This window comes from Odontesthes bonariensis, chromosome 1 (genome assembly GCF_027942865.1).
Source record: "Odontesthes bonariensis isolate fOdoBon6 chromosome 1, fOdoBon6.hap1, whole genome shotgun sequence".
Classification (NCBI taxonomy): domain Eukaryota; kingdom Metazoa; phylum Chordata; class Actinopteri; order Atheriniformes; family Atherinopsidae; genus Odontesthes; species Odontesthes bonariensis.
The window spans coordinates 45,859,203-45,872,577 of NC_134506.1; the positions used below are offsets into that span (position 1 = coordinate 45,859,203).

The 13,375-nt window shown below is 40.6% G+C and overlaps 1 protein-coding gene across 1 annotated transcript in view; it reads right to left on the minus strand.

Moving 5' to 3' along the window:
* Positions 1–8,334: 8,334 nt before the first annotated feature.
* Positions 8,335–13,375, minus strand: part of LOC142383938 (uncharacterized) — a 47,781-nt gene continuing 42,740 nt past the window's right edge. The window contains exons 11-12 of the mRNA XM_075469801.1: positions 12,781–12,891; positions 8,335–10,413 (exon numbers count right to left, since the gene is read on the minus strand). Coding sequence (XP_075325916.1) covers positions 9,562–10,413; positions 12,781–12,891 — 963 coding nt within the window. The 3' untranslated portion in view covers positions 8,335–9,561. The remainder of the gene's footprint in view (positions 10,414–12,780; positions 12,892–13,375) is intronic.

Below are 13,375 nucleotides of genomic sequence, written 5' to 3' on the forward strand. Positions count from 1 at the left end.
TTCTCGGCTGGCCTGGGAACGCCTCGGGGTCCCCCCAGAAGACCTGGAGGAAGTGGCCGGGGACAGGGACGTCTGGGTTTCTCTGCTCAAGCTGCTGCCCCCGCAACCCGACCCCCGGACCAGCGGAAGATGATGGATGGATGGATGGATATAAATTCTGGGGTGAAACCAAATTTCTGCAAGACAAAAAAAAGGAAGTTCCACTCCACCCTGTCGAAGGCCTTCTCTGCATCCAATGAGATAATCACTTCTGGGGTGGTCGAACTGGGAGCACTAATGATATTTAAGAGCCTCCTTGTGTTATGAAATGAGTCCCTTCCCAGCATGAAACCGGTTTGGTCAGTTGATATTATCTTTGCCAGGACCTGCTGTAGGCGCTGGGCTAGAATTTGACAGGATCTTTAGATCCACATTTAAGAGAGAAATGGGCCTATAGCTACCGCACATAAGAGGGTCTTTATCACTCTTAAGGAGGAGAGAAATAGAGGCCTCCGACAGGGTTGGAGGCAGGCGGCCCTCAGCAAAGGATTCATTATACATTCTCTGGAGGGCTGGAGCAATGGTGGCTGAGAATAGCTTAAAAAACTCAACAGTGAACCCATCAGGGCCAGGAGTTTTACCATTCTGAAGTGACATGATCGCTTCCTGTACCTCCCCTGCAGAAACTGGATCCCCCAGCTCCCTACACAACTCTCCATCCACTCTAGGAAAAACAATTTTATCTAGAGGGTTGTCTCCGTCCCAAACTTCTGAAGGACATTGTGAAGAGTAGAGGTTAGAATAGAAAGAACAAAATATCTTATTAATCTTGACAGGATCTGAGGTAACTTCACCTGATGCGGATTTGATCTTTGGGATCAGTCTAGATAGTGTGGCAGCACGTGCCTGATGCGCTAGCAATCTTCCTGCTTTGTCCCCAGTCCCAAAGAAATGCTGTTTAGCGAGGAATAACTGCTTCTGAGTTTTATTGGTGGATAATAAATCAAATTTAGACTGAAGCTGAAGGCGTTCTTTGTAAAGGGCAGGGTTCGGAGCTGTAGCATACAAATTGTCAATTTTAAGAATCTCCCTGGTGAGTGTCAGAACCGTCTTGTAGCATGTGGCTGCACATGGTCTTTGAAACCCTCCAGATAATTGAAGAGGACTTTTAAAGTATTTTAGGTGCTAAAGAAAAAATGGACCAGACTCAGTGAGTAATTATGGGTGCCAATGCCGAAGGCAACAAGAATTGTTGACAGACTCTTATTCTTCCGTTTCCGTCAGGAATTTCGGCTCGCTACTAGTCTAGTCTATTTTAGAGGCCTTATAACTCAGCCATAAAGCATAACACAGACCTCATTCAAAGTTTATATGTGACAGGATACTCTCGGCTTTAACCGAACCAAAGGGTTTGTTGATACATTATACAGCTTTGACACAACGGCAGTTTACGTTTTAGGAAGACTACATCTCGGCCGAGGTGTCTCTCCCATTCAGATCCACACTCTAATTTCAATAATGCACCAATTCCTCGAACAAATGTCTCTCATGTCCAAAATATCTGCGCGATCTGGACAAATTTTACTTCAAAACGTAGGCATTTTTGTCCTCTTTCACCCAAAGTCACACTCATTGAGCTCTGCCACACATATTTCTTACAAATTGCCTCTCCATTTCCATTATAAAGGCCTAAAGTCATCAAATTCAGGTGAAAAATTATTTTAAAACTGCCATAAAAAAACGAGCCACACATAGTAGCCGAATGAAAATTACACCGCTGGCGTCTGCCGTCTCTTGGGGCACTGACGGTTAAAGAATTATTAGTGTGTGCACATATGTCAGTTTGCTCTCTGTTTAACACAGACGAGCCGCAGCTGGTTCCGTCTCCGAGGCAAACGCCTTGTTAGCCTACTCTGTTCTAGGACTGCTTATGAGGGCAGAGCCAAGATGGATGCCCTGTTATAACAGCTTAATGTTATTAATCTGATCTGCTTTTCTACTTTAAACACACTTGATACTGATTACTGCATTAATGCCATAAGGAGGCTCATTTGTAGGAGGGGGCAGGTCAAAGCCATTAGATCTGACATTGGAACTAACTTCATAAGTACGCAGCGTGAATTGGACGGTCAAATAAAGATGACCAAAGAAAAGGTTGAAACAGAAATGAACATCTTTGGAGAAAAAGAGCAGGTCAATCAGATGAAGATGGAAAATGAAAAAGAAAGACATCTGATTTTAAGTGAGAAGCAAAGACTGGAAGAGGAACGATCTGAGCTGAATACAAGAGAACAGCGACTCTTGAATGAAATCAAATCAACAGACTCTCAGAATGAAATTCCAACAACTCAAAGATCTCATCCTTCAGTTCCAGACTCAAAGAGGCAGATTTGAAGGTGTTGTTGACACGTTTGTGTTGAAGCAAAAAGAAAGAGAAAGCAAAGACAAACAAGAGCGCATCCACCTAGTAAACAAAAAACCCCAAATGCACTCACAAAACCATGTCTGTTCTGCAACAAAGCCCACCTCATGACTATGTGCGAAAGTTTCAAAACAAAACCAAATAACGAAAAAGTACAGTTCATGAAAGATAATGGATTATGCTTTGGATGTGTGCAAAAGGGATATCTAAGGAAGGATTGTCAAGATAGCCTGCAATGTGAAACTTGAAACCGAATGCATCCAACCATCTTGCACATACCAATCAAAGGAAATCAATAAAAACCATCAAAATGGCTGTAACACAGATAGTGGGTGGAAGTTTGAAAATACCCACAATGCAATGGGAAATGCATTGAAAAGCACTTACCGAGGCCATTTTGAAAATGCCATAAAAGCTGTATTTTAAACAGGACGTTGATAAAAATGACATAGCTGTCTACAGCAGACATGTCTTATGAATTTTTGTTCTCGCAGAGGCCCAAAATTCAATGGGAAAATCAATTGAAAAGCACTTGACAAGCCCCAAAATGCATTTTGAAAATGCCATAAAAGCTGTATTTTAAACAGGACGTTGATAAAAATGACATAGATGTCTACAACAGACATGTCTTGTGAATTTTTGTTCTCGCAGAGGCCCAAAATTCAATGGGAAAATCGGTTGAAAAGCACTTAACAAGTCCCAAAATGCATTTTGAAAATGCCATAAAAGCTGTATTTTAAACAGGACCTTGATAAAAATGACATAACTGTTATGTCCACTTAGGACTTTTGGGCCTCGCTTCTCGATTGAAAAGCTCTTCACGAGACAAAAGACCCAAAAACTGACCTATTTTGGAGGCCTCATAACTCAGCCATATGACATCACAGAGACCTCATTCAAGTTTATATGTGACAGGAGACTCTCAACTTCAACTGAACTAAATGGTTTGTTGATAGGACGGGCAGTAGATTGGCACCCATCAAAATTTCTTCAGAAATTTTCGAGTTCCCTATACTCCCTATATAGATGAGTGAGCAGTGCTGACCAAAAGGTGAGAACCTCCTTTCATCAGTGTTTTGTCTAGTTGGGCCCACGACACCTCAAGGAGGCTAGACAATGATCACTGGCGTCCCAGAGTAACTTCCCTAATGACAAACCAACACTGCTCCTCACACCACAACAACATCTTTTTTGGGTTTTTTTCACAACCACCAGCTACTCCAGCCTCTCACCAACTGCAAACCAGTCAGAGTGGGGTGGGGATTCAAACCCTGGTTCGGGTAGGGGGTCATGAAAGTATAGAGGGTGCCAGAGGTGGAGGCAGGACAAGACACACAAGGAGATTCAGCAGATAAATTCACCAAAACAGTCCTACAATCACTAAAAATGCCAGCAGAAACAAGGCCATACAGTCCAACCTAAAATGGCCACCTGGTTTCAAAAGGCTCACATGGGCCACACCCTCCATTTAAATATCCTGAATTTCTTCTTTGCTTCTTCTAAGAGTCTGTTTACCCTAAGTGCTCCCACTAATGGGCCCCAAGCTGCCATTGCTTCTTGTAATCCAAATCCACTGACTGGACTTTACTGCCTCATCTGACACTTCCTTCACTATTTTCCTCACACTCTGTCCACTTACACCCAGCTCCCTCAACAATGAGACAACAGACTTTGCAACAAATCCTCCACATCCTACTTCCACTGGACAGATTCTAACTTTCCATCCTCGCTGATCTGCTTCTGCCCCCCCAACTCCACATACCTAAGATTTTTCCTTTCATATGCTTCCACACACAGAGGAAGATGAAATCATTTAAAAACAAAAAAGAAATGTTCTCAGAAATAAGTTTATTAGTAGAAAACATTTTACAAAAAGCACTTTCTATCTCTTTTTTCTAAGAGACCCATTTCCCAACTTTGTGACCAACACTATACAATTCAGTAGACAGAAATTTCACAAAGAGGCTATAAGCCAAACTTCAAGGCACTCAACAACATTCCCAGCCATCCCATCACTGCAACAGGTTTGCTTCCTGATGGTATTGTGAGAAGACAGAACAGCTCTAATCTTAATTACAATGATTGACAACTTCAAACCAATTGTTACAAGTTTGCACTTTGAGAAATCTAAATAAAAACGAAATAAAATCAGTTTCAAATCATAAATAATTTTATTTACAACAGAACAAAAACATATATATCAAATCCTGACAATGAAACAGGGGCTGCACAGCTGGGTTTGTCTGCTCAAGCTAATGCCCCCGCGACCTGACCCCGGAGAAGCGATAGATGGATGGATGGATGGATGGATGGATGGATGGGTGAGCTATGTAATCATAAAACGTAAGACAAGTCGCTGTGGGACAAATGCGATTTAATGTGAATTTTAACTGCAGAGCGGCTTTGAACAGCAGAAGATGAACCAGCAGCAGACAATGAAGACAACATCATTTAACAGTTAATAACCAAAAGGAGACCGACACTCATTTGAATTTGGAGCTGACTCCACCAGGTTTTAGAGCAGACTCAACTAAACTCTACAGCAGAAATCTTTTGTCATTTGGATTAATGGGTTTTCAGAGTTTATCCAAGCCAGCCCATTGGTGGCACACACTGTTTGGCAACCTGCGTTCATCATGCACTTTGACCCAGTGTTTGCACAGTTTGTATGATCAGGAGGATTCCCCAAAACATGACCTATTTTTGTTTTGTGATACACAGTTTGTCTGATCTCTTTTGTTGCCCCATCCCAACATTTTATGTTCTCTACAGTCTATTGTGAATAAAAGATTCGAATATGAGCTTCTTAAATCATTGCATTCTGTTTTTATGTACATTTTACACAGCGTCCCAGCTGGATTTATGGTTGTTCTCTGCATCCATTAAAGTCATTCACATTATTTCTTTACAGATGTTTCAGGCCTGTAACTTTTTACCTGTGTGAGTTCTCATGTGACACAACAGACCATCACTCCGACTAAAACATTTGCCACATGTTTTGCATGAGTACGACTTCTCACCTGTGTGAACTTTTATGTGAGCGGTTAAGTTACTGCTGCATCTTAAAACTTTGCCACATGTAGAACATGAAAACGGCTTCTCACCTGTGTGAACTTTTATGTGAGCGGTTAAGTTACTGCTGCATCTTAAAACTTTGCCACATGTAGAACATGAAAACGGCTTCTCACCTGTGTGAACTTTTATGTGAGCGGTTAAGTTACTGTTGGAGCTGAAAACTTTCCCACATGTAGAACATGAAAACGGCTTCTCACCTGTGTGGATTCGTGAATCTATTTTAACCTTGTAAGACCCAGATATAGAAAAACACCCAAAAATTTTTTTTCAACCATTAAGATGTTGTTGTAGGAGGCCTTTGATGCTGAAAATGATGTGTTTTTAAAAAAAATATGTTTTGTTAAGTTTTTACGGAAACGTTGTAATATTGCAACGTTGGGCTCAATGGGGAGCAGAATCTCCTGCATTTGCACTCATTGTCTGAACAACAATACAGAACTAAGGATTCTTTTGCAGGGTTTTGCTTTTGTCCCAGAAAAGTATAACATGAAAAATAACCTCAGTCATGTTGTTCTGAACAGTCATTTATTGCAACAACAATAACTTAGTAGAGTAGAGTAATAAAGATAATTGTGCAAAGAACATTCTATGAGTTGCAAAAAAATGTGCAAAAAAAACATACTAGGTCAGTTGAGGCAGACAAGATTAACATGACCAGGAGAGAGTGTTGACAGATACATTTATGATATAATATAGAGATATAGAAGTAAAAGAAATGAGACATATTTCAAGTCAGTATTTCCATAGTGTAATCAATAGTTCCATAGTGCAGTGATTGGACAATAAAACAAACAAAGAAACACACACACACATACCTACTTAGGCCACCTTTGTGGTCGGATGACACAACTCCCTACCTTTGTGGACACCACTTTCTGAATGGTTTAGAGAGAAGCTGCCAGCATTTTGAGATGTGGAGTGATGCCCTCATTCCCAAAATCACTTGATATTTTGGATTGAAGCATATTTTTTCCAGTCTGACTTCTAATCTGCACTTTGGGGACAAATCTTATTTAAGACACTTTAGGGGACTTGGGCTGTACACAGAGTCTGATAGAAGTAATCTTTGGGGTCTTATTTTTGCAAGCCAGGTTGTTGGAGCTATTTATTTATTTATTATTAGTTTTTTGTATTGTTTAGTTAGTATTTGGATTTGATTACTTGGAATTGATTTACTTGAATTCTATGTGATTAAATTTTTGCTAGTATTCTGTTTATTGTTATGCTGTTTTCTTGTTTGTGTGTATTTATTTCATTTGGGCACCAAGGGATATATGTAGGGCATTGGTAATGGACCAGAATACACCTGCACTCCACACATCTATGGTGTAGCACTGGTCTTTTGATTGTTTTCATGACTTGAAGAGTTGGTGTGGACTTCTTATATTCTTGTTATTGACAAATGGCCACAACACAGAGATTCCAAACCCTAAGATACGCCTCAGGGGAGTCATTTGAGTTTAGGGGCAGAGCTTCCTGACATTGTGTTAATTTTCAGTGAATCAACAGAAAGCATATGAAGATGGTTAAAGGCAATAAAGTTTGAAGAGAATGACATTTGTTGCAGCCTCACTGATCTTTAATTAAAATCAAAAGGGCACTTACAACAACATTTGTAAGTGCCCAACATTCAAAACTTGAGGGACTCTCCAGCTCTGAAACTTGTACCAGTGTACAGATTTTAACAATTGTCTTTTAACACATCTCTCTTTGCTTATGTTAAGTACATAAAAGAAGCCCGGTGAGGCTAAATAAATGTAATAAACATTTTTTTAAACATAAAATTAATCTTTTTTTTAAACTAATTTTAAACATTTCATAACTTCAAAATGTCTTGAATAACTGAACATTGTTTAGCTTACCTTTTAGATGGTTATCTTATGAACATGGTAGACAAAAGACAGGTAAGTATTTAAGTATTCTGCCTTTTCAGGGCAGTAATTCTGTTTCTCACATAGTTTTTTACATCAGTCCATGTTCGTTCCTTCAGTGTCTCGGGTTCATTTTGCAGACAAAGCATGCAGTCACGCTTGGCAGAAACTGTGAATGTTCTGATGAATTTCATCAGGTGTTTCTCCACAGAACGAACTTCTCCTGATTGCCATTTGCGTCTGCTGCGTTTTTCTGCTGGTTCTGTGAAGAAAAGAATAAATGCAGCTTGTATGTATGTAATAATACTGTAAGACATGCAAATAAAGCCATCATCATGAAGATTTTTTCCCTTGTGGTAGCCTTAAGGGAAGGGGGAGAAAAAAGCCTTGTGAACTCCAAACAGGTGGCTCTGTAACACAGTGGATTGTTATCAGTATATTTTATTACTGGAAGGTCAAAGCTATCATTATGCTGTTAGTATTTTAAGTGTAAGATATGTTTTTCGGAGTTGTCTTCCAGTTTGAATGCTGCTTTCACAGCATGTTAATGGTTTAGAAAGTGAAGCACCAAAAAGTAAATATGTCCATTCTGTATAAATGTGAACTTCTGTATTAAGAGAGATTAGCTTCATAGCTTCACAGCTTCACAATGATCATCATTCTCTTTGCAATGCATGTTGTAAGTATTAACCTTGTATAGGAGGAGTAGCAGCACTTGCTGGTGCTGATGATGTAGATGTGTCCATTATGTGTTCCATTTCACTACTGGTACACTCATGTTCTGAAGGGTCACTGGACTCTCCTTCATTGGATTGTGGTATTTTCTCTGGCAAAAAAAAACAAGACAAGTAAAAAATATTCTAAATTAAATCAGAAGCATTCTGAATCTCACAGGCAGAATCTAGTACAGCATCTATAAAAACAAAGATTAAAATAAATGAAGAAAAGAAAAAGAAAAAGATTACAAAATTAAGAACATGCCCAAACCTTCAGGGTCAATTTCAATATCATCCAATGTCATCCCTTTGTACTGCGACACAGTCCCTCTCTCCATGGCCAGGAGCACTTTGCTCATTCTAGCAAGCTGCAGAGTTCCTTGGGGCAATCGATAGTACTGTCGGTGGATGCGAATATCATGGCCTAAGAAGTCGGCCAGCTGATCAGACTCATTTTCCTCAAGGTTCAAGACCTGTGACATTGTAGCAATATGTTTTCGAAGCTTTGTTGAAGTCAGTGCTTCAGGGTGTTTGGCACCACAGAGTTTGGTATATTTTTGAAGGCACTCGCCCCCTCTGTAGGCTGACAAGGCTTCTGGTCTTCCAAACATGAATAAATTATCACTCGGTACACTGCAGCTTTCACGCAACTCAGCTAGCAGCTCCATAGCAGCCACCATAGATGGTTTTAACAAGACAGGGACCATCCTCCCCCTTTTCCCTCGGATCTCCACTCTCGCAAAATACTCGCACAGCTTCCTTTCGAATGGAGTCAAGCAGATAGCCACATCATCATGCAACACTGACTTGTTCCGGGACCTAAAGGCAGTGAGTAACAAACCTCTCCTGCTCTTCGTCTCTTGAATGTAATGGCCAAAGCAAGAGTTACCTTAGCCAGGGCAGCATAGTTTTCTGGAGTGGGGGAGATTCTTAGCATTCTCTCTGAAACATGTTGTTGGTTTTCCATGTAAAAGTTCAAGAGCTTCACGTCATTGGTAAAGGGCAACACCTGTGGCATATTCCACTTGGCCTCCGTAAGAGTGTTTAGTGCTCCGGAGGAGATGAACTCTTCCCATCTGCTGTCATGTATAGCTCTGTACCTTTTGGCATATTCTGCTGTGATATCATCACCAAACATCATAGCATCGCTCTCAACAATACTGGATATTTTTTTTAGACTGTGGCCGAGCTTGAGCGCTAAAGATGGAGTTTGATATGTGTTGGTCTCAGGATCATATCCTGCTGCCTTCTTCACTGCAGATATAACATGTAGGAAGTTTTTAGGAATGAAGAACTCCTTCACTTTCTTCAGTGGTGTAACATCTTGAGCTACGAGGACCATTCTTCCAACTTCTCTCATCTTCTGTCGTATATAGTCATCATAATTGTTCCCTTTATTTTTTAGCTTATTGAACATATATTGTCCAAGCTGCAGAATGCATTTATCATTCTGAACAACATTTGACACTTCGTCATAGTTCATGTGTGTTAGTATTTTCTACAGGCCTTCACTTATCTCACAACTGACGGGCGTTGTCAGAGCACAGAGGGACCTAACTCTTTTTCGCCCCACTCTAGGTTCATCCTCTCCTGGCTTCTCGTTACATGTTTTGATATGTTTCCACAGTGTTTTTTTTGAGTACAGACCTTGACAATGGATACAGTGGATAAAGTCTTTCCCATTTCTAATGTCTTTTGTTCTGTAACGTGCAACAAGGTCTCCTCTTCCTTCCCTCACCACATCTGTATTGTGAGAAAAGTTTCCTCTATTCCTTAGAACGGCCAGACGAACTCGCCGTTCTTTGGAATTTTGTGGATAAAAGAGTGCTTTTGCAACATCTGGTTTATTGCGATGAACAGTTTGAAGGTGTCGTGAGATTTTTGCTGTTGGCTTGGAGCAATAAAGGCAATAGCTCCTCTTGTCATACACTCGACGCTCCTGAGTACTTGTGGTACGTGGTACCTCAATTGAACCCTTGTCTTTCTCTGGACTGACAATCGCACTACTACCTTTCTCAGGATGGCGTGATGTGTTCCTCCTTTCCTGCAGGCTGACTGTCCGTTTCTTCTTTTTTCCTGGGATGAATGATGATCCCATCTTCTTCCTTACTGCATTTCTTTTGGTGCTACTTTCTTTGTCTGGGCTGTCCGTTGAGCTGCTTTCTTTGTCTGGGTTATTTGCCATCACTGGTATCATATGGGAAACTTGTAACCTCTGTCGTGGTTTGTCAGGGGACAAAGACATGCTGACATCAGAGTTAGTTCCATCAGTGTCAGGTATGTAATCAACATCATTGTAGTCAGAATGACTGCTTTCATCCATTGATTCATCTGAGGTATCTTCTTTGCTCTAAAAAAAAAGAGAGAACATGATGGTGTTTATGGATTATTTGAAACCTTTATTTTTGCAGCTTCTAATAATGGATGCCTCCCTCTCATGCTATGCCCACATGTTATTGCAAGAATAAGCATGATTCAAGCAGTGAAATTACGTTACAAGTTCAAACAAAATGAAATTGTTCTTGTGCAAAGCAGAATGAAGAAACATGTCATAAAGGCAGAATAACTTTCACCTTGCAGAAAATGCAAGGTGATTTTCTTTTTTGTATACCATTTGAACTGAGCAAAATCAGATTGGAGCATATGCTCCCTTTATATATGAGGGCCAATAGATTTTTAAATTAAGTATGATTGGTGAAGAGATCGCCTGTACTGACTTTAGTTTTGGATTACACTAACGGTTCACTGCATGATTCAAGGGAATTTTTAGGCACAGAAACATGCCCCAAAAATAAAGTTAAGGTTAAGTGAGAAGTAAATAGAAGGAACATCTAATCTATATGAATGGCATCATTAAAACTATGTATACAATTGAGTTTCCCCACGTCAAACCTAATCCACTAAGTGACAAAGCAAGATTTAAATAGTGTGATATTGACATTGATGGTGACTGATGTATTCATTATTTTGTCATTCGGGCCAAGTGATAAGAAGTTCTTGTCCATCCGTAAATAATAAATTGTACACCTGGAACTACTATTTCCTACATATGGTAAGAAAGAAAAAGGTGACTTGTACTTTTCTCTTTCATGAGAGAGAAGTTATAATAAAAAAATCTTAAAACGAGTGTTGACATAACTAAACCGGTATACACCTATAGTATACTCACATTATCCAACCGTGCTAGTTGTTGATCAAGAAGCTTACGCTTATGCAAAAGGAAGGTACGCTGTCTTTCAATTTCATTGCGTTCTTCCTCTGAGGCCATGTAGCGTGCAGAGCACTTCTCATGGTGCTGTTTCAATAGGGCTCGGGCACGTGACGTCACTACGTGAGCGGCGGCCATACTGGAGGCTCAGAACTGTTTTGTTTACATTGTTTTCCACTGCGCGCAGACGTACTCCCGCCTGGTCTCGGAACTTTCTTCGTTGGTTTATCTATTTTACTTATTGTCTTTGCCACTATGGTCGCACGTTGCTGTGTCGTGGGGTGCAATAGCGAAAGCTGTGACAGGAATGGGGAGGAAATCGTAAATGGTTTATCTTTTTACCGGTTTCCTGCTTGGAGGCGCACCCACGGAGACCAAGTGTCCGAGATAACAAAGCGTCGTCGACTAGCATGGATCGCTGCTGTAAGACGACCAAGCATAACTTTCCACTCAATCCCGGTGTCGATGAGAGTGTGTTCTCTGCATTTTCATTCTGGTAAGTTACAGACTTTTGTGTGCTGAGGTAAAGATCCCCGCCTTCACAAGAGAACACTGTCAGTTGGAAGCAAGGGACGTCTCAATGGGTTAAAAGCGGAGGACAAATTTCGTGTGAATGCATGTATACATGACAATAAATCTGATCTTAATCTTAATTTAATGTGGAAAATACAAGGAAAATTGCCCATCTCCAAATTCACATGGAAAGGGCGATTGGAACTGTCAGAAACAATACACCTTTTTGTCAGCAAAAGTACCTATCAACATAGTTTTGCCATGCGAAGGTGAAGACAAAACATTCTTTGACAAGATTGTGTCTGTATGTTGTACTCTGACCACCATGAGCAGGAGTGTTGTGCAAAGTTGAAGTCGTCTGAAATAAATATGCTTTGAGATACAGCCAAGTGTGTGTGTTTCATTATTTATTTACAAGTAGAGTAACATGACAAAGTGTAAAGTGTCATTATAATTGAAACTGTTGCAAAGTATAAGCACTGACACCACATAATATATACGCAATTATGTCCGAAAGGGTGAACTTAGGCAGTAAATCTTTGTCGACACTCCATTCCTTGCTCGGTATTTCATAAGGGTCCAGTCCGTTTATAACGCCAATCTTCTGTATGTACCGATCTCTGGCTTCCTTCTGTAATGTATCCCGGTATGTCCCACATCCTTTCCTCGATTTTAACATGCTTTTCTCTCACTTTTCTCTCACTGTTTTTTCCTTGATCTCCGTCTTGCCTCAGGGTTTGTTTACGAGATTGTGCCTCCAATATGGCGACCATATCCCAGAATGCAACGCGTGTGCCCGAGCCCTATTTAGTAATCCTGGACTGAAATGGCTAGAATGAACAAGATTGAAAGACAATAGAATCAAATAATGTAGAAACTTTAATCTCATTTCAAACAGTAACTGATACCTAATTATGTTTACTGCATTGATGTTTAACTACCAGACTGCAGAATCAGTTGAACTACGTTTGTCTTTGTTGCTGCAAAGTCACATACCGTGTTGACATTGGAAGACAAGTGCTGAACGTGTTCGGCAGGAACCAGCAACTGAAGGCTGCTGTTTGAGTCGTCACCGGTTGATGGTGCGGCCACACGAGAAGTGGAAACCTGCAGTTCGACAAAGGGAGAAACACTATGAGCATTTTTGTACCAGACATTGATGATGGGGACATGTTGTTCTGAGGTTAAACCTGCTCAGACTCCAATAGCTGCGTCTAACCTAAAATTGGGGACACTCCACACACATACACTTTCTATTTGGGCCAAATTGGGGACACTCATGGATTTACACCTCTTCACCACCAATACACAAGTCTAACCTAAAAGTGGGGACATTCCGCACACATTCTGTATCCGCCAAAATGGGGACGTTTGCGTGGTGAGCCCCATGCTATCAATATAATTCTGTACGATAACAATGTGGCTATCAACAAAAGACAATTCAACATAGACTATCAGTATTTGGGCAAGTGAAACACACTGGATTAACTGTGCTGTCATATAGCCACTGGTCAAGTGGTAATTTAGGTGAACATCTGGACTGGAACTAGCTTTGTGGGCAAGGACACCGTTTATCCTCGTACACTAGTAC